General features: G+C 44.2%; 1 protein-coding gene across 1 annotated transcript in view; it reads right to left on the bottom strand.

Annotated features, from left to right (window-relative positions):
• The window catches only part of SH3BP1 (SH3 domain binding protein 1), a 44208-nt gene that overhangs the window by 13789 nt on the left and 14232 nt on the right, over positions 1-16187 (bottom strand). Inside the window, exons 4-14 of the mRNA XM_053406582.1 lie at positions 14712-14788; positions 12111-12222; positions 10276-10352; positions 8185-8320; positions 6565-6633; positions 5872-5962; positions 4669-4811; positions 4484-4595; positions 4143-4224; positions 2700-2780; positions 2385-2501 (exon numbers count right to left, since the gene is read on the bottom strand). Of these exons, the coding sequence (XP_053262557.1) occupies positions 2385-2501; positions 2700-2780; positions 4143-4224; positions 4484-4595; positions 4669-4811; positions 5872-5962; positions 6565-6633; positions 8185-8320; positions 10276-10352; positions 12111-12222; positions 14712-14788 (1097 nt within the window). The remainder of the gene's footprint in view (positions 1-2384; positions 2502-2699; positions 2781-4142; positions 4225-4483; positions 4596-4668; positions 4812-5871; positions 5963-6564; positions 6634-8184; positions 8321-10275; positions 10353-12110; positions 12223-14711; positions 14789-16187) is intronic.

Below are 16187 nucleotides of genomic sequence, written 5' to 3' on the forward strand. Positions count from 1 at the left end.
GAAGTAAGTTTAAAAGAAAGTAATTTTCCACCGTCCCGACCCAGGGAGCGGGGTGTCAGGACTGATGCTTGAAGCTCATTGACCAGGACAGAAGCTGTTTGACAGATAGTTAAAAGAAGAGAAACATTGTGATTCCACTGCTTCCTTTTGCAGTTTAAAAATAACAATGATTGACAAAGTATCTAAAAGGAAAAGAAACTTTGGGGTTGGATCTGCAACAGAAGTTTTCCCCCTAGGTGGAGATGGTGAAACTGTAACTAATTCTAGGGAATTTCCAGCCGCTACAGTATAACCCGTGGGAATTGACTGGTGACCTTGGAGGACAATGCATTCAGAAATGTTGTTGTGCGCTTTTTACAAAACAAATGCTCTATTTGAAGAATTACATGAGGGAATGAATTTGATGACTGACTTGGTTGGAAATCTTAAGCAGACAGTGGGAAATTTTGGACAGGCAGTAGAAAAAAGTATGGAGCTTACCCAGGAATCAAACCAGGAGTGTGCCTTGACAGAACAGATGAAAGAAGAGGATTCTGCTGAACTTTGGGAGTCAGAAATGGAGCCAGAGATGGAGGTTGCGGCCCTGCAGGAATATGAATCTTTGGATTTGGCAACTGATTTTCGAAAAAATCAGACTCGGAAAGATGAAGTTTGGACTGGATTGGAAATGGGGGGTTGGATTGACTCCCCTGAGCAGGGATATATGGATTTTCCGAGTCTGGTAATGGGCCGTGAGAGGCTTGGAGATATGGGGGTTCCAAAGTTTGGAGGGATTTTGAAATATGCTTTTAAGTACTACATGGAGCTCAGTCTGGACTGTGGAAAAGGGACTGATTGGTTGAAAAGGGGCAAAAGCATTATTAAATTGGAGATCACACGAGTGAAAAGAAAATATGAAGAAAAATTGTGGAAGGGACATGGAAGAGATTTAAGAGCCTCGGATATAAGATTACCAGGTTAATGTGCCAGTTTAATGGGATAAATGGACTGACAAACCCGGGACCAGGAGGAAGGGACGCTGGATGAAGATTTTTTCTTTTTCATTTTGTTACTAGGACTGTCTTACATAACTGATGAATATTAGAAGGATGTTTGAAATGAAATTGCTTGGCTTTGGTATAAAAGTTTAAGGGATTAGGAAAGAATATAACGGTTAAGAGAAGTTATTAAAAATAAGATCTAGGTTAAGGTTTTTTATAAGATAATGAGGAAAATAGAGTAAGGCAATGTAATGAAAGATTAGAATAAATAAAGTGGGGAAGGATTTGCTGAATTAACAAATTGAATTGGTATACAGGAAAGGGAGGGGTGAGGAAGTCTGGGAAATAAGCAAATGAAAGTTAAGTAAAGGAAGATGGAATTGTTTTTAACTATTTTTAATTTGTATTTTTCTCTTTTTTCTTTTTTTGCATTTTGTAATATTTTGAAAATTTCAATAAATATCTATGAAAAAATAATAATGTAACTGAAAGTTACTTCCAGACTTGCCACATCCTATCTGGGACAAGTTTTTCCCAGAGCCTCAGAGGAAAGCAGACATTCCACAGGTTGGACTTCTCCCATCAGTCTGTTGTAGTGACAAGGAAAATGGCACCTTTGATATCACAGGGGAGGAACTGGATCTGGCTGATGGAAGGGATCCTTACCTCCCCCATCTCCCACAAGTCCATCTACTGGTTAATCACCTGAAGTCTATACATAATAATGCCAGGGGACAGCTTAAAAGGAGCTCACTCTCAGAGCCAACCTAGTGATTGACACTGACAGCTCACCACCAAAGGACCAGTTTGCATTCAAACCACTCTTGCAAACAGGGAGGGAAAATTTCTCTTTGCATATGTGACTTGGATCCAAACAAAGTCTGCAAACAGACTCTGAAGGTGTGCTATCAGGCAAGGGTTTGTAGGCACTGCTGGTCAGCTGATTGGCAGTGTCTGCAAACCCCACTTTGCCACATCTTTTTACTGTCCCATAACTGGGGACAGGTGTGACTTCTGGCATGGGGCAGGTAGGCTGGGCTTAGTAAAAACAGCACCATGGACCAAATGGGAAAGCTTATGGGGCCTAATTAGACCTGAGGGTCAGCAGTTCTCCACATGTATTCTAGACATTTTCAAGTTCTGGATAAACTGCCTTGGGTGCTGGAAGGAGGTGTACAAGGCGCCATCCAACTGCCTTGGGGACTCCAGTGTGGATTTGTGTTAGGTTTACTCCTTAGCCTTTTCTTCTCCCGAAGATGTCCCGCAAGGCAGCGGAGGTTTAGGATCAGAGTTTTCCTTCTCCTAGATGGACAACCTTCCCAGATTGACGAACCCCATCTGCCCCTCCCTTCCCCTCCCCTATACCCCAGAGGAGAATGTATTCTGGCAGTTTTATACAGTTACCCTTCAGTCTGCTGGGGCCACAACAGGTTGGGCCCTAGGACAATGGCAATGTTGCTGGGGGTCATCTTATTCACTTCCTGCTGTTCAGCCAGCTTGGCTAAAAAACGAATCAGATACCTGTTGGGAAAAGGCAAGTACTGTAGTGAAAACCAGGAAAACCACTGCCTTGACATTTCAAGCAGAGCTCTTTTGCCTGTCTGTTGAGTAACAACAGAAATGCAGCAGGCTTTTCCAGCACTGAGAGACAGTGATGGTATAAGCGCCACCTACCAAGCTTCACCTTAAAGCCCCTAAATACTAACAGGTGTGCCATACCTCATGTTGTTATAGTTGTCCTTGGGGAGACGGCTGCAAGTGTCCCGAAGATGCTCCAGTCGATTCTCTGGCTCTTTGATACTGAAAGGGAGAGGTGAGGAGGGCTACAACAAGCTTCAAAAGCAAAGGGATCCATCTACTATGATAATTGCTGATATGGAGTCTTATCTTTATTTTCTCATGGGTATTTCAATCACTGTCTGGCTGCAAGTCTGCTGCTGCAGCTCCACATGTGTAAATCCTATCCTTCCTCCTATCAGCTCAGAGTGGCAACCCTGGATGGGACTACTCTGTTTAAATTCACAACAGCCCTGTATTGTAGGTTAGGGTGTGAGTGATAGCAACATGTTGAAGGTCCTGCAGCTAGCCTTATGGCTTGATCAGGGATCAGAGCCAAGGTTTCCCAGATCAAGGGCAGATCTACACCATCCATTTCAAGCACTTTTAAAGCACACGACTGCCTCCAAAGAATCGTAGGAGTTGCAGTTTGTTAAAGCTGCTGGAACTGCAGCTCTTTCATTGGGGAAACTACAGTTCCCAGAATTCTCTGGGGGAAGTAATGTGCTTTGGGTGTGAATGGCCATCATTCTAACTATTGTGCCACCTGATATTTCAAGTGGCAGTCCAATATCACATGTTGGGGGAAATAACTCATTTCCCCTAGTTCATGAGAAACATAATACCCAATGAATATTTACTTGGGACCAAACTACTTAAGATGCAGAAGATCAGCACAAGCATTTCCTGACATTCATATTTTTATTTTAAAGCAGAGTGGCTGAGAACTCCAAATTTGATGGGAGCTGTGGGGCTGGAGGACAGTGTTAAACCCACTTTCGTTTCATATTGTTTTCTTCAACTAAATTAAATCCCCCATCCCCAACCTCAAGCTGCTGTTTTCTTCTCTGGGGAAAAAGCACATGTAGTTTACTCCACTGAGGCAGAAAACAGCTTTAGGTGGGGATTGAGATGGGAAAAATAGCTTTTAGAGAATTCACCCCAGTGTCAATGCTCTGAACTTGATTTTCTGTGACAGCCAGTGGCAGATCTTCTACATTTCATCTACTTTGGCCCTAGAAGTAAGTCTCACTTTTTCCAAAGGGATTTATGCTGAGGTGATTGTGCACTCGAGCTAGGAGTAGAAAACCCAATAGTCAGGGATTGTGGGAAATCTGGACCAGAAACATCCACAGGGTTCCATGTTGGCTACCCTACCTTGCTAGATTTGTAATGAGGCCCACTGCTCCTCTTCAACTCTGTGTGCACCATGACACATGCAATTTTAATTTCTAGTAGCATTTGCAACAGGTTTCAGTCATTTCCAGAGTAGGCAATAATACAATAATACATTGTTAGTCAAGTTAACCTAATCTTAGCATTGAGGTGAAATCACAAACTGTGTGAGCTGTAAGAAGGCAGCCCACCTTCCTAGTCCCAATGTACCTTGCAGTTTTAAGCCAATCATCATAGAGTTCAAAGGTCATCAAGGGCTGGGGCAGCTCTCGCAGGTAACATTTCAGTGCACCTGAGATGGAAGCAAAGAGATGCTGTTTTAGAGGTAGAACATGCCTCTCCCTCTCTCCCGGATCACAATACTCTCTGCTGCTTAATTATCTGACACCTCTAATCAGGGCTGGGGAAATCTGTGAACCTCTAGATGTTGTTGCACTCCTAATGAAACCCCTGACCTCTGGGTGGTACTAGCTAGGACTAACAGAAGATGGAGTTCAACAAGATCTGGAGGGCCACAGGTTCTCCAGCCCTGCATTATTTTAATATCCTACCTGCCACAGCATGAGGATCTGCATAGAATTCACCCAGGGCACCTGAGCCACAGGCAAGGCTGTACTTTAACTTCTTCAGCACAGATGCTCCAGCTGCCAACCGGAAGAGCCCCTGCAGAGTGGAAGAAAGGTGAGGCAAGGAAATTGGTGGCAAAAGAAGGGCTGGGCAAGTGAATGCCACCTACCTCTTCCTTCATCCCCGATGCCAGCAACATCATGACACAAGCTTCAATGGGGACGGCAATCTCCCGGCCAGAAGCCTTCAGGTGAGTCTCTAGCGGCATCCCATACACCCCTACCACAGCTGCATCTCTTGGGAATGGGGAGTCTGAGAAACAGCAGGAAGGAAGGGAGAGGGAGAGAATAAAGCCCACTGTGCATATAGGACGGGAAGTTTCCAAAATTCATCACCATCCAACTGCTGAGCCTGGTTTTCAGGAGCCAACTCAGCCCAGCAGTGGTCCATACCAAAAGCTCCTGAGGACCCCAGGCAGAGCAAAGGCATTTTGCTGCCTGAGGCAAGCAGCAAATGATGCTCTGTCTCCACACACCCAAGCCAAGTTACATATTAGAACTCACAGGCAACCAAGTTCTTTGGGTGTCTAAAGCAGAAAATCTCCCTGGCAGTAAAAATGCAATAAATGAAACAATTAACACTTTGCTCTGCTTTCACGACACCCACAACTGCCTGACACCGTCACCTCACTCTGTCTAATGGTCGGGCCGGCCCTGCTTCTCAGCTCTGGTCTACGCAAGCAGCAGAATTTTTTGCCTAACCCTCTTCTTGGTGTGTCATTTTTCCTCACAGGAAGTGGGGTTTTAAAAAATCTATTTCAGGGACAAATATAGACACACCGCTCTGCAGAATCAACTCTCTTTTGGTCCCAGTGGGTCTCAGAGACTCTTTGTTTGTTGTCTATCTTTTTAGGCCAGCTTCCAACTGACGTTTTCAGAGTGGTGTATAAGAAATACAGTAACATGCAATACAAAATAAATTTGAAAAAGTACCAATCTCACCGTGCAGCTACAAAAATAGCAGCACTGTAGCGTCAGAGGCGCTTCAGAATTTGTGCTTTGCATGTTACCTGTTGTCTTTCCCATGTTCCTGGCTAACATCACTAAAGCTGCCCTGAAAATGACTAATGAATGTATCTCTCAGTAAGCAATAGCAGAGGCCCCACTTGCAATGAGCTGTGTACGCAGTGCCACACTGGGAAGCTACACTACTTGTAGACATTCTGGAACACAATAAAATACAGTGACATACATACAGGGAGAGCCACCAACAAAACAGCAACAATAAACTGCATCCCCCGAACTCTAGGTGACCCATCATGAACAAACCTATCTCCAGTGTGGCAAATAAAAAGATGCAGCTCAACTAATACCTGGCTGGTTGTGAGTCTCTTTCACCTCTGCCAAAGTAGTATCCAGAGATTCCAGGGACTTCCGGTGATACTCTGCTTGAATTTCCATCAACTGCCAGACAGAAAAATAAATGCACATGTATTTTCCCCCTGATTGGTGTTTTTCTTCTGCTTAGTCCTATTAAACCTGTAAGATTGGCAAAGGGAATTCTGTAGCCCTCCAGATGTTGCTGGACTTCACCTCCCATCACCTCTGACCAATGGCCATGTTGGCTGGGGCTGATGGAAGCTCAGCAACATCTGGAGGGTTACAGAATTCCCATCCCTGCCCTAGAAAGAGTAAAGAGGAATTAGGGAGGTGATGATAATGATGGTGGGTTTCTTTACAGAGATGCAGAGATGACTGTGGGGGATAGGTCTTAAGGGAAGACCAAGCTAGACATTGGGGGGGGGGAGGTCTCAGAGCATAATTTTTCTCTTCTGATAGTTGCAGAAGTCCCTGATTTGGAGGCCCATAGAAAACAGAGCAAAGGGAAGTAGCTGGGGAAGGAAAATATACATTCACAAAACAGGAAGAAAAAAATTGAGAGGCGCAATTATAGAACTCCAACAAAATGCCTCTTTAGACTTTGAGAATTATCCAAAGGTATGCAAAACCATCTTACAATGAAGGATGGCGCAAAGGAAAGGAGAGAGATAAGGGAACTGACTTACTTTGATAAAGTACTTAGCATAGCTGTCTTCCTTGGTTGAAAAGTGATACAGGTCTGCCATGTACTCATCCTAGAAAACGAGATGGGGGAAGCATTGTACTTTGTTCCCTTCACAAAGAGCAAACCACAGAAATATATCAGCCTCCTTTCCTGTTAACTGCACCATCCCAGCTCCCTGCAATATCCTTACCGTGACACAGTTAGATGGTGACTAGAGATCTATGAATCTGTCAGTTTCAGTGACTGTCAGTTTCTCATTTTTCCATTCTTGGTTCTCTACATTTCTGCCTCATTTTACAGAAAATCTTCATGTATTTTTTAATCTTTGTTGGAAGCTGCCCAGAGTGGCTGGGCAAACCCAGCCAGATGGACAGGGTACAAATAATAAATTATTAATATTATTATTATTACTCATCAGCATTTTACATATGCATTTTTGTCTTATATACACAATTTAGCAGGCAAATCTATGTAATATAAGACATTATTGTAAGTTCCTTTCACCAGCATATGCATTTTAATGCACACTTCCCTCTAATATATGCCTAGTTGTAAATGTTATCTGATTAGAGAACTGCATTGCAAAAATTTGAGAAGTGCGGTTTTCAAAGGATAGCTGTGTTTTGGTTCACAAATAGTTTCAGGAAGTGTGCATTAGGTGGATTCATATTAACATGTGAACTAAAATGGTTTTCTCCCTCTTCCTTAGTGGTGGCCTGTTTCCAGGATACACAGCATAAATACATCTCAGGACACACACAAAATCTACAAATGGGATCTAAGAGATCATTAGGCTGTGTGTCTATACCTCCTACTCCAACCTGGTAAATATTGCAAGGTCCTTAATACCTTACGAAGTAGGAAGAATATGATGCAATGTGACTTGGCACACACTGACTCCACTCTAAATCTCATGCAGCTTCTGGGATAATAATCACATCAGTAACTAGGGATGGGTGAATCTGTCAGTTTCGGTTTCTATTGGCTTCTCATTTTTCCATGCTTAACTTCGGTCCTCTGCATTTTCCACATCAGTTTGTGATTTTTAAAAGAAACATCCTCTTCAACATTTTAGTGCAAATGTCTCCAAATATACACATTTTCATATGCTATTTCACTGAACAGACACATTTTTGCAGAACAAATTTCCTTACTATAATGCATTTTTGTATGCCATTTTCATGAACATGCACATTTTTATGAACACTTTACTTGAGTATATGCATTTTTATACACATTGCTTGACTGGAGAATGGCACTGCAAAATTCAGAGAAAGGCGAAATTTGAAAAAATGGCAGTGTTTCAGTTTGTGCATTGTTTCAGAAAGTGTAAATTGGGCAGGTTTGCTTTTCAATGTGAACCAAATTAAATTTCTCCTCCACCAATATCAACAACTGCTCTAGTTTGCCGTTTGGATCTCCTTTGTGGGATCTAAACGATGACCCACAGCACAGCGTAGCACAATCAATGGGAGTTCTGCATGGTCATGTCTGCACCAACACTCTTGTCATGTTTCTCTCTCCACCCCTCATCTTTGGGCATTTCCTATACAAACATGCTTCCTTCTAACTGAGAAGGAGAATGTCAATCCCCAGCACCCCAGTCACATTTCACACCTACCTTACTCTGTTCAACCCTCCTCTTCATCTCTTCTTCCTCTTCCTTCAGATTTTCTAGTTTGATGGCAGCAGATGATGGGCCTGGGCCAGTGGCACCACTGGTATTATTGCTGGAGTTCTTGGCAGCTTGGTTCAGACTTCAGATTCCCAAAGAAGAGCCAGAGGCAAGAGTTGAGTTGATGGCATTCAAAAATTATACATGCATCCAGCTAACCTCAAGTTGTAGGCGTCTGCTCAAGGTTGATGAGAAGAAGGCTTAACCATGAGCCCAGTTTCAGACAGCATGCTAATCAAGAAACTGCTGTGTTAGCTTCCTGGCAGGTGGGTCACTGTTGTTTACTGGGAAGGAAAGGGGTGAAGCAGCGGGGAGGTCAGTGTGATGTAAACGCACCAGCCGGAATGCTGGGTGGTCTCTGCTGGTGCGTTCACTCTGACCTGACCTGCTCAACACTACAACACCCCTTCCCCTTGCTCTCACATGGTAAGCAGTGAGTCAACAGCCAGAGAACTAGCACAGTGACTCTCCATCTGGCTTAATCCTTGGTGAAGTGACAATGAAGTACTTTGCTGCTGAATGTGGGAATAAAAACATTAACAACTAAAAAGGTAGGTATCACTGCATGTGATCAGAGTCTTTGCGTATGTGTGTTTTTATACAGACCAGCAAGGAAAACAGAGTGTGTGCTGTGGTGCAGGCTCCCATCACAGGGGAGACCAACTTGTTGACACACAGCTAAATGGGCAAAGAGGGGGAGATAGCCATTAGAGACATGGCTAGGGTAGGAAAAGGTAAAAGGTAAAGAAGAAGAGGAGTTTGGATTTGATATCCCGCTTTATCACTACCCGAAGGAGTCTCAAAGAAGCTAACATTCTCCTTTCCCTTCCTCCCCCACAACAAACACACTGTGAGGTGAGTGGAGCTGATAGACTTCAAAGAAGTGTGACTGGCCCAAGGTCACCCAGCACCTGCATGTGGAGGAGCGGAGATGCGAACCCGGTTCACCAGATTACGAGTCTACCGCTCTTAACCACTACACCACACTGGCTCTCAGGACACCTGGACGGTTAAGTCCAGTCAAAGAAGAAGAAAAAGAAGAGTTTGGATTTGATATCCCACTTTATCACTACCCTAAGGAGTCTCAAAGCAGCTAACAATCTCCTTTCCTTCCTCCCCCACAGCAAACACACTGTGAGATGAGTGGGGCTGAGAGACTTCAAAGAAGTGTGACTAGTCCAAGGTCACCCAGCAGCTGCATGTGGAGGAGCAGAGATGCGAACCCGGTTCACCAGATTACGAGTCTACAGCTCTTAACCACTACACCACACTGGCTCTACAAAGGCGACTATGGGGTGCAGCACTCATCTCGTTTCAGGCTGAGGGAGCTGGCGCTTGTCCACAGACAGCTTTCCAGGTCATGTGGCAAAGATGATTAAATCACTACTGGTGCACAGAGGATTGTGACAGAAGCCAGAATGCACGGAAACACCGTTTACCTTCCTGCCACAGCGGTACCTATTTATCTACTTGCGCTGGTATGCTTTCAAACTGCTAGGTTGGCAGGAGCTGGGACCGAGCAACGAGAGCTCACCTCATCGTGAGGATTCGAACTGCCGACCTTCCGATCGGCAATCCCAAGAGGCTCAGTGGATAGGGTGTATATCAGTTCAGGGTCCATGTTGATCTAACACTGAAAGATTGATGCTTCTGCCACCACCATGTCCCCATCTTCCCCAGCCTTTTCCTTTTTTGGTTTGTTTGTTTTAGAAAAAGGATGATGACTAAAGTAGAGTCAGAAGCTTCATCAGCTGGCCCTGTGCAGAACCATCTGTGTCAGCCTACAATCCCCTTTACAAATAAGTTACTCAGTTATTTCACTGCCCTTGAAGAGCACAGAGAATGTTTAAAGCAGAGCTGATGTAACAGAAAATGACTTCCCAAACATGATGATGGACCCGTGGCTGAGGAAGGGCCACATTTCAAGGACTTAGTCCTGTTTCTGCTCTTGGGCTAAAGCAGCCAGATCCCAATGGATCTCTTTTGCCAAATTCGTCAAGCTTTCCTGCACCATCTCTCCCCTCCCCCTCTCAGTACCGGCTCTTGATGGCATTCCAGTCTGAAATATGTTTCTGAAGGTTCTTTTTGTGCTTCAGGATGGTGGGCAGCTCTTCCTGGAAGAGATGGGGATGGGGAAGGATGAGTCACACACCAGTAGCACTTGCCCATTGGTTAAGAATTACCACCAGTACTTCCACACTAGGCTTTTACTGTGAACAAAGGAAGCTGCATTATACGAAGTCAGATCGTTCATCTATCTAGCTCAGTATTGTCCACAGCTCTCCAGGGTTTCAAGCAGGCATCCTTCCTGGTCCTACCTAAAGATGGCAGGGATTGAAGCTTGCACCTCCTATATGAAAAGCAGATGCCCTTTCCCTAAGGTGAAGCCCTTCCATACATGTGGAATCCCTGTACTTCATTCACTTCCATTTTCCCCACCAGCCACACTCCACCTTAGAACCTTTAGTGCTAAGTGCATCTACATCGCCAATCATAGCCATCCTGTGTTTTTCCTGTTGTTCCTCCAACTTTTCCCAGATTGCAAAAAAAGCCTGACTTTTTTACAGAACGGAAGAGCAGTGCAATCTCCACAGGTGTAGATGCAAAGCAGGGCTTTGATGTGGGTAGTGACATATAGTGCAGGTGAGCCGACCACAACACGGCACACTTGCACAATATGTCACTTTTGTAAATGTGTGTCGGCTTGTGCTAGGCTCACCTGCGCAATATGTCACTATCACAAGTCAGCATGCATTTACAATAAAATGGCACCCCTTGCCGCACAGGTTATCACTAAACACCAGAAGTCACCAGAAAAATGCCGTGGTTTTTTTTGTTTTGTTTTAAGTGGATTTGTTGTGCTTGGGCAACACAGTGCTTTAATCCACTTTTTAAATGCACAAACCTAAAGCATAAACTTGAAAAATACTGACATTCTCTGGAGCCACCCTAAGTTTCTATGCAAGCTTTTTTTGGCTGAAGAGGATGATAACAATTCCTTAAATAGATAAAAGAGTATTCCATAGAGCTCATACTCTACCATGCTCATCTTTAACAGATGAAGAAATAAATATGACAGAAACTTTTAAACATCTTGCTAAAACTGCAGGGTCTGAAAAGGATTCCTCCCCTTCATGACTTTTAAAAAATAGCATTATTACATATAAAAGGGTATCAAAATGCAAATAATTTAGAAAATAATGTACATAAATGCAGTATTACAGGGAAATTGGTCTGCAAAAATGTGTATATTAGGGGAAATGGCATAGAAAATGTGTACAATAAGAGAAAGTCACAGTAAAATGCTCAGGGATGTTCATGAGGGCTTTTTAAAAAAAACAAACCACAAAGTGGTGTGGAAATGTGAAAAACTGAACTTAAAAATGGAAAATCGAGAAAACGTGAAAAACCAAAACTGGCAGGTTTGTTCATCCCTACATTTCACTATGCAAATTTCTTTTTAAAGCATTTTAGTACTTATTCAAAATTGATGGGTAATAAAAATGTCAGTCACCACTGTAAAGGTTGTAGCGAATATGGTGTTTAGCTTCAAGTGGGCAATTAAGGGGAACTGGATCTTTGCTTTCCTCCCTCCCAGCAGCTATATCACTCCCCTTGGTTTGGACAGAACAACACGGTAGAATGTACACATAGAAAAAGCTTGAGCTTCCCAAGAATGTGGAAAGTCGATTGCAGTTCTTCTTGTGGCTTACAGTGTAAGAGCAATGATTGGTCAGTGCCAGGAGACACCCATCTGGAGGCAGCTTTTTACATGCAGCAGTAAGGGTGGAGGGAGGAGAGAGGGAACAACCAGAAGACCAGGCAGAAAAGAGGGAAAACGGAAGATGAGAAGAGAGGGAGATGAAGGATACCTCGCTCAGTTTATTGAGGGGTTGTAGAACGTCTCGCTCGAGGGCCATTTCAAACTCAGCAAGGATCCTGGCTAGCATAGTCTGAATGAAGCAACTCATTTCTAGGGCTTTCCTGTAAGCCAAGAAGGAAGAAGAGTTACAGTAGTGTATATAACCAGAGCCAATACCTCTCCAACGGCCTGAAAAATGAGGAGTATGAGTCCTCAGTGAGCGCTCTCTCTCTCTCTCTCTCTCTCTCTCTCTCTCTCTCTCTCTGGGGCTCCATCTGGCAGAACTAAACCATCACTGTAAAGGAGTTTGCAGGGTGTGGGAGGGAAATGTTATGGTGTATGTGAAAACATCAATATACTATCAGTAAAAAAAAAAAGGTGGGTTAAAATCTCTCTTCCCCCTCCTCCGTGGTGCCATTTTATATAAAGGTAAAGGTACCCCTGCCCGTACGGGCCAGTCTTGACAGACTCTAGGGTTGTGCGCCCATCTCACTTAAGAGGCCGGGGGCCAGCACTGTCCGCAGGACACTTCCGGGTCACGTGGCCAGCATGACAAGCTGCATCTGGCAAGCCAGCGCAGCACACGGAACGCCGTTTACCTTCCCGCTGGTAAGCGGTCCCTATTTATCTACTTGCACCCGGAAGTGCTTTCGAACTGCTAGGTGGGCAGGAGCAGGGACTGAGCAACGGGAGCTCACCCCGTCGTGGGGATTCGAACTGCCGACCATGCGATCGGCAAGCCCTAGGCGCTGAGGTTTTACCCACAGCGCCACCTGCGTCCCACCATTTTATATACCCAGCAGCTATTTACTAAACAAAAAAGCAACCAGTTACCATTCCATCTAGTTTGGCCCCAGTTCTGAATCGCTGCACTTGGGGGTTATAGAGCTTATGCAGGCTTTAATCTGAGCACCAGGGCCTGATCCATGGCTCTTCCCAAAAACACACATCCCAGATTGTCATGGTTTGTGTTCAGTGCTGACGCTGCACCTATCCGATGAAAGGTAGATCAAATGGATCTAGCAGGAGATCAGCCTGTGTGGCACAATATCAGTCAGTAGTTGCCTCCAGACTGTCAATATTTTGTGGGGGGAACTGAGGCGCAGACCAGGTTAAAGTGCAAACAATTTCAATTAGGGGAAAAGTGGACTTCTTGCGGTTAGGAAAGTAACGGAAATGCACTGAAAGGTGTAGGAGGAATGGTTATCACTGAGAAGACGTATAACCACCATGCAAACTAATTGGGATGAATGCACATTGTCATATAACCTCCCTGCAAACAGATCAGAACGGATGCTCAGCAAAAACCGTACATCGCCTAACCTTCACAGAAGCTTTCGGCAAGCAAATCAGGATGAATGCTCCATAAGCAGGTCATCTAGAATAACCTAAAGGTAAAGGTAAAGGGACCCCTAACCATTAGGTCCAGTCGTGGCCGACTCTGGGGTTGCGGCGCTCACCTCGCTTTATTGGCCGAGGGAGCCAGTGTACAGCTTCTGGGTCATGTGGCCAGCATGACTAAGCCGCTTCTGGCGAACCAGAGCAGCGCACGGAAACACCGTTTACCTTCCCGCCAGAGCGGTACCTATTTATCTACTTGCACTTTGATGTGCTTTCGAACTGCTAGGTTGGCAGGAGCTGGGACCGAGCAACGGGAGCTCGCCCCATTGCGGGGATTCGAACCGCTGACCTTCTGATCGGCAAGTCCTAGGCTCTGTGGTTTAACTCACAGCGCCACCCGCGTCCCGTACCCTCATTCTTCCTGGTGCCTTTTCTATGAGGTACCCTCCTGCCCTCTACTTGGGTTTAACACCACAGTTCCCAAAGACAGCTGCCATCCATTCTGTCTATAGTGTTGCACAGCTGAAGAAGGAAGGGATAACAGCATGACATATATTGCCTGTTAAACAGGGAGAAAAATGTGGCATAGGACAGGGTTCCCTACTGAAGCTGACCCCTATTTTCTGTGCAGAGGTATTGCCCAGCAGCTGAATGGTGTGTAATGCAGATTTTATACCTGAGATGCACCTTAAAGCACACAGCCATAACCCAAAGCAAGGCATGGTAAACAGACAGTGCAAACACAGTCCGTGATATAACACTAATGCAGGAGCCCCTCAGTTTGCTGTTCTACTTCTGCAGAAAGGTTTCTAGATCAATGTCAGCCATATTTTAAGTAGAAAGGGTATTGCCTTTTAAGAAATACACTGCATTTTTTAAAAAAACACAGTTCTATCTTGCAAAGAAGATCCTTGATTTAGATTTGGTGGTGATTTTTCATACCATTATGACAAAATAATGGCATCCAATAATGGTGAAGGAAATAAGCAGCTATCTTCTCTTTAAAAGACATCTGAAGGCAGCCCTGTTTAGGGAAGTTTTTAATATTTAATGCTGTATTGTTTTTAACACTTGATTGGAAGCCACCCAGAGTGTCTGGGGAAGCTCAGCCAGATGGGCGGGGTATAAATAATAAATCATCATCATCATCATCATCATCATCATCATCATCATCTTTCCTGTGAGCAACTTGGGATATATGTTGCTTGCTTATGTTCTACAGATCAACAGTTTGTGTGCACCTTAATCTATAAAACACACTGATTCTTACCCAAGGTTGGAATCAGTGTCTAGCTCCTTGAAGCTTTCTGCCATGGTCATTGATAGCGCCATCAAAGGCAATTTTTTCTGCAGAAAGAATTGGAAAGAAGATGCAATGAGCAAACAAGATAAATCCACAGCCTTTTCCTGAAACAGAGTGAAGCTCTCCAACACCTGCCAATGTATAATTCATAATTGCAGCAGCTACCCCATGTCCCATACAAGTAAATGGGGTGGTGAAATTAGCTAGACCAGATCAAGTAGTTTGTAGCCTGGTCCGTTTTGTTGTCAAGAAAAATATACTTGGAAGCGATGGAAATTTAAAGACCAATTTAAAGGAAAACAGAGTTTAAACAAAATATGGAAATATTCTTGAAATGCTGGTATGGGAGCAGGTAGAACTCATTATTTACCTAACTAAAAACCAATTAATAAAAAAATACAAACTGCTTTAGTGGAACATTCAGATATTGGGTGCACTATATTGTTTTTAAGGTGGAGAAAACTTGGGGTGCTAGGTAGCTTGCTTTAATGCCAATTGAAAGCAATTAGGAGGGGGGAAATAGCAAGTTGCCTATTATCAACATGGGCACAGTGGTACTATGATGCCAATTTGGAACAAAATTTTAAAAGCTCCAGTAACTGGGGAGCAGCAGCAGAACCAATACTGGACATCAGAAACAGTGTCCAGACGCAAATTGCGAATTTTGGCAAATTTCAATAAAAATAGCTGGAAAAACTCAGAAAGTTTTGTGTCCAGATTTTCACTTCTTGAAATAGGGTAATCCTATGTATGTCTACTACTTTGATGAGATACAGACAGGATTAGTGTCAGTTGCTGGCAGTGCCAGGCACTTGCCAAGGCCTAAAACTCAGCAAGGAAGTCCTGAAGGAACAGCAGCTGTCACTGCCTGCTCATACATCTGCATGTTCCTTTTCGGAGGGTTGTACAGTGGTACCTTGGTTCCCGAATGGCTTAGATGCTGAATGAATCAGCTCCCAAATGCTGCAAACCCGAAAGTAAGTGTTCTGGTTTGCGAACGTTTTCCGGAAGCCGAGTGTCTGAGTGCAGGAAGCTCCTGCAGCCAACTGAAAACTGCACCTTGGTTTTCAAATGGTTTAGGGAGTCAAACAGATTCCCAGAATGGATTAAATTCGAGAAAAAGGTACCACTGTACTAGGGATTTAGTCCAGAGGCAAAAGCAAGCAAGCAGATGATTGTGGAAAGGAAGAACAGGGTTGTCTTGCCTGAGCTGCTACCCCTCTGCCCCCACCCGCCACCCCCACAAAAATATCTGAGCACAAGCACACATGTTACGAAACCCACAAAGGGAACGCTAGCCAAAGATGACAGATCATAGGATGTGTTGTTACTTAGTGCCAGTTATCAACAGAAAGTTACACAAAGTCCAAGAATCTGGATATACCTGTAGAGATTAAATTTTATGCCCAGCCCTGGAACAGATCAAAGAAGCCTGTTTACATC

Source organism: Podarcis raffonei, chromosome 10, assembly GCF_027172205.1.
Source record: "Podarcis raffonei isolate rPodRaf1 chromosome 10, rPodRaf1.pri, whole genome shotgun sequence".
NCBI lineage: Eukaryota > Metazoa > Chordata > Lepidosauria > Squamata > Lacertidae > Podarcis > Podarcis raffonei.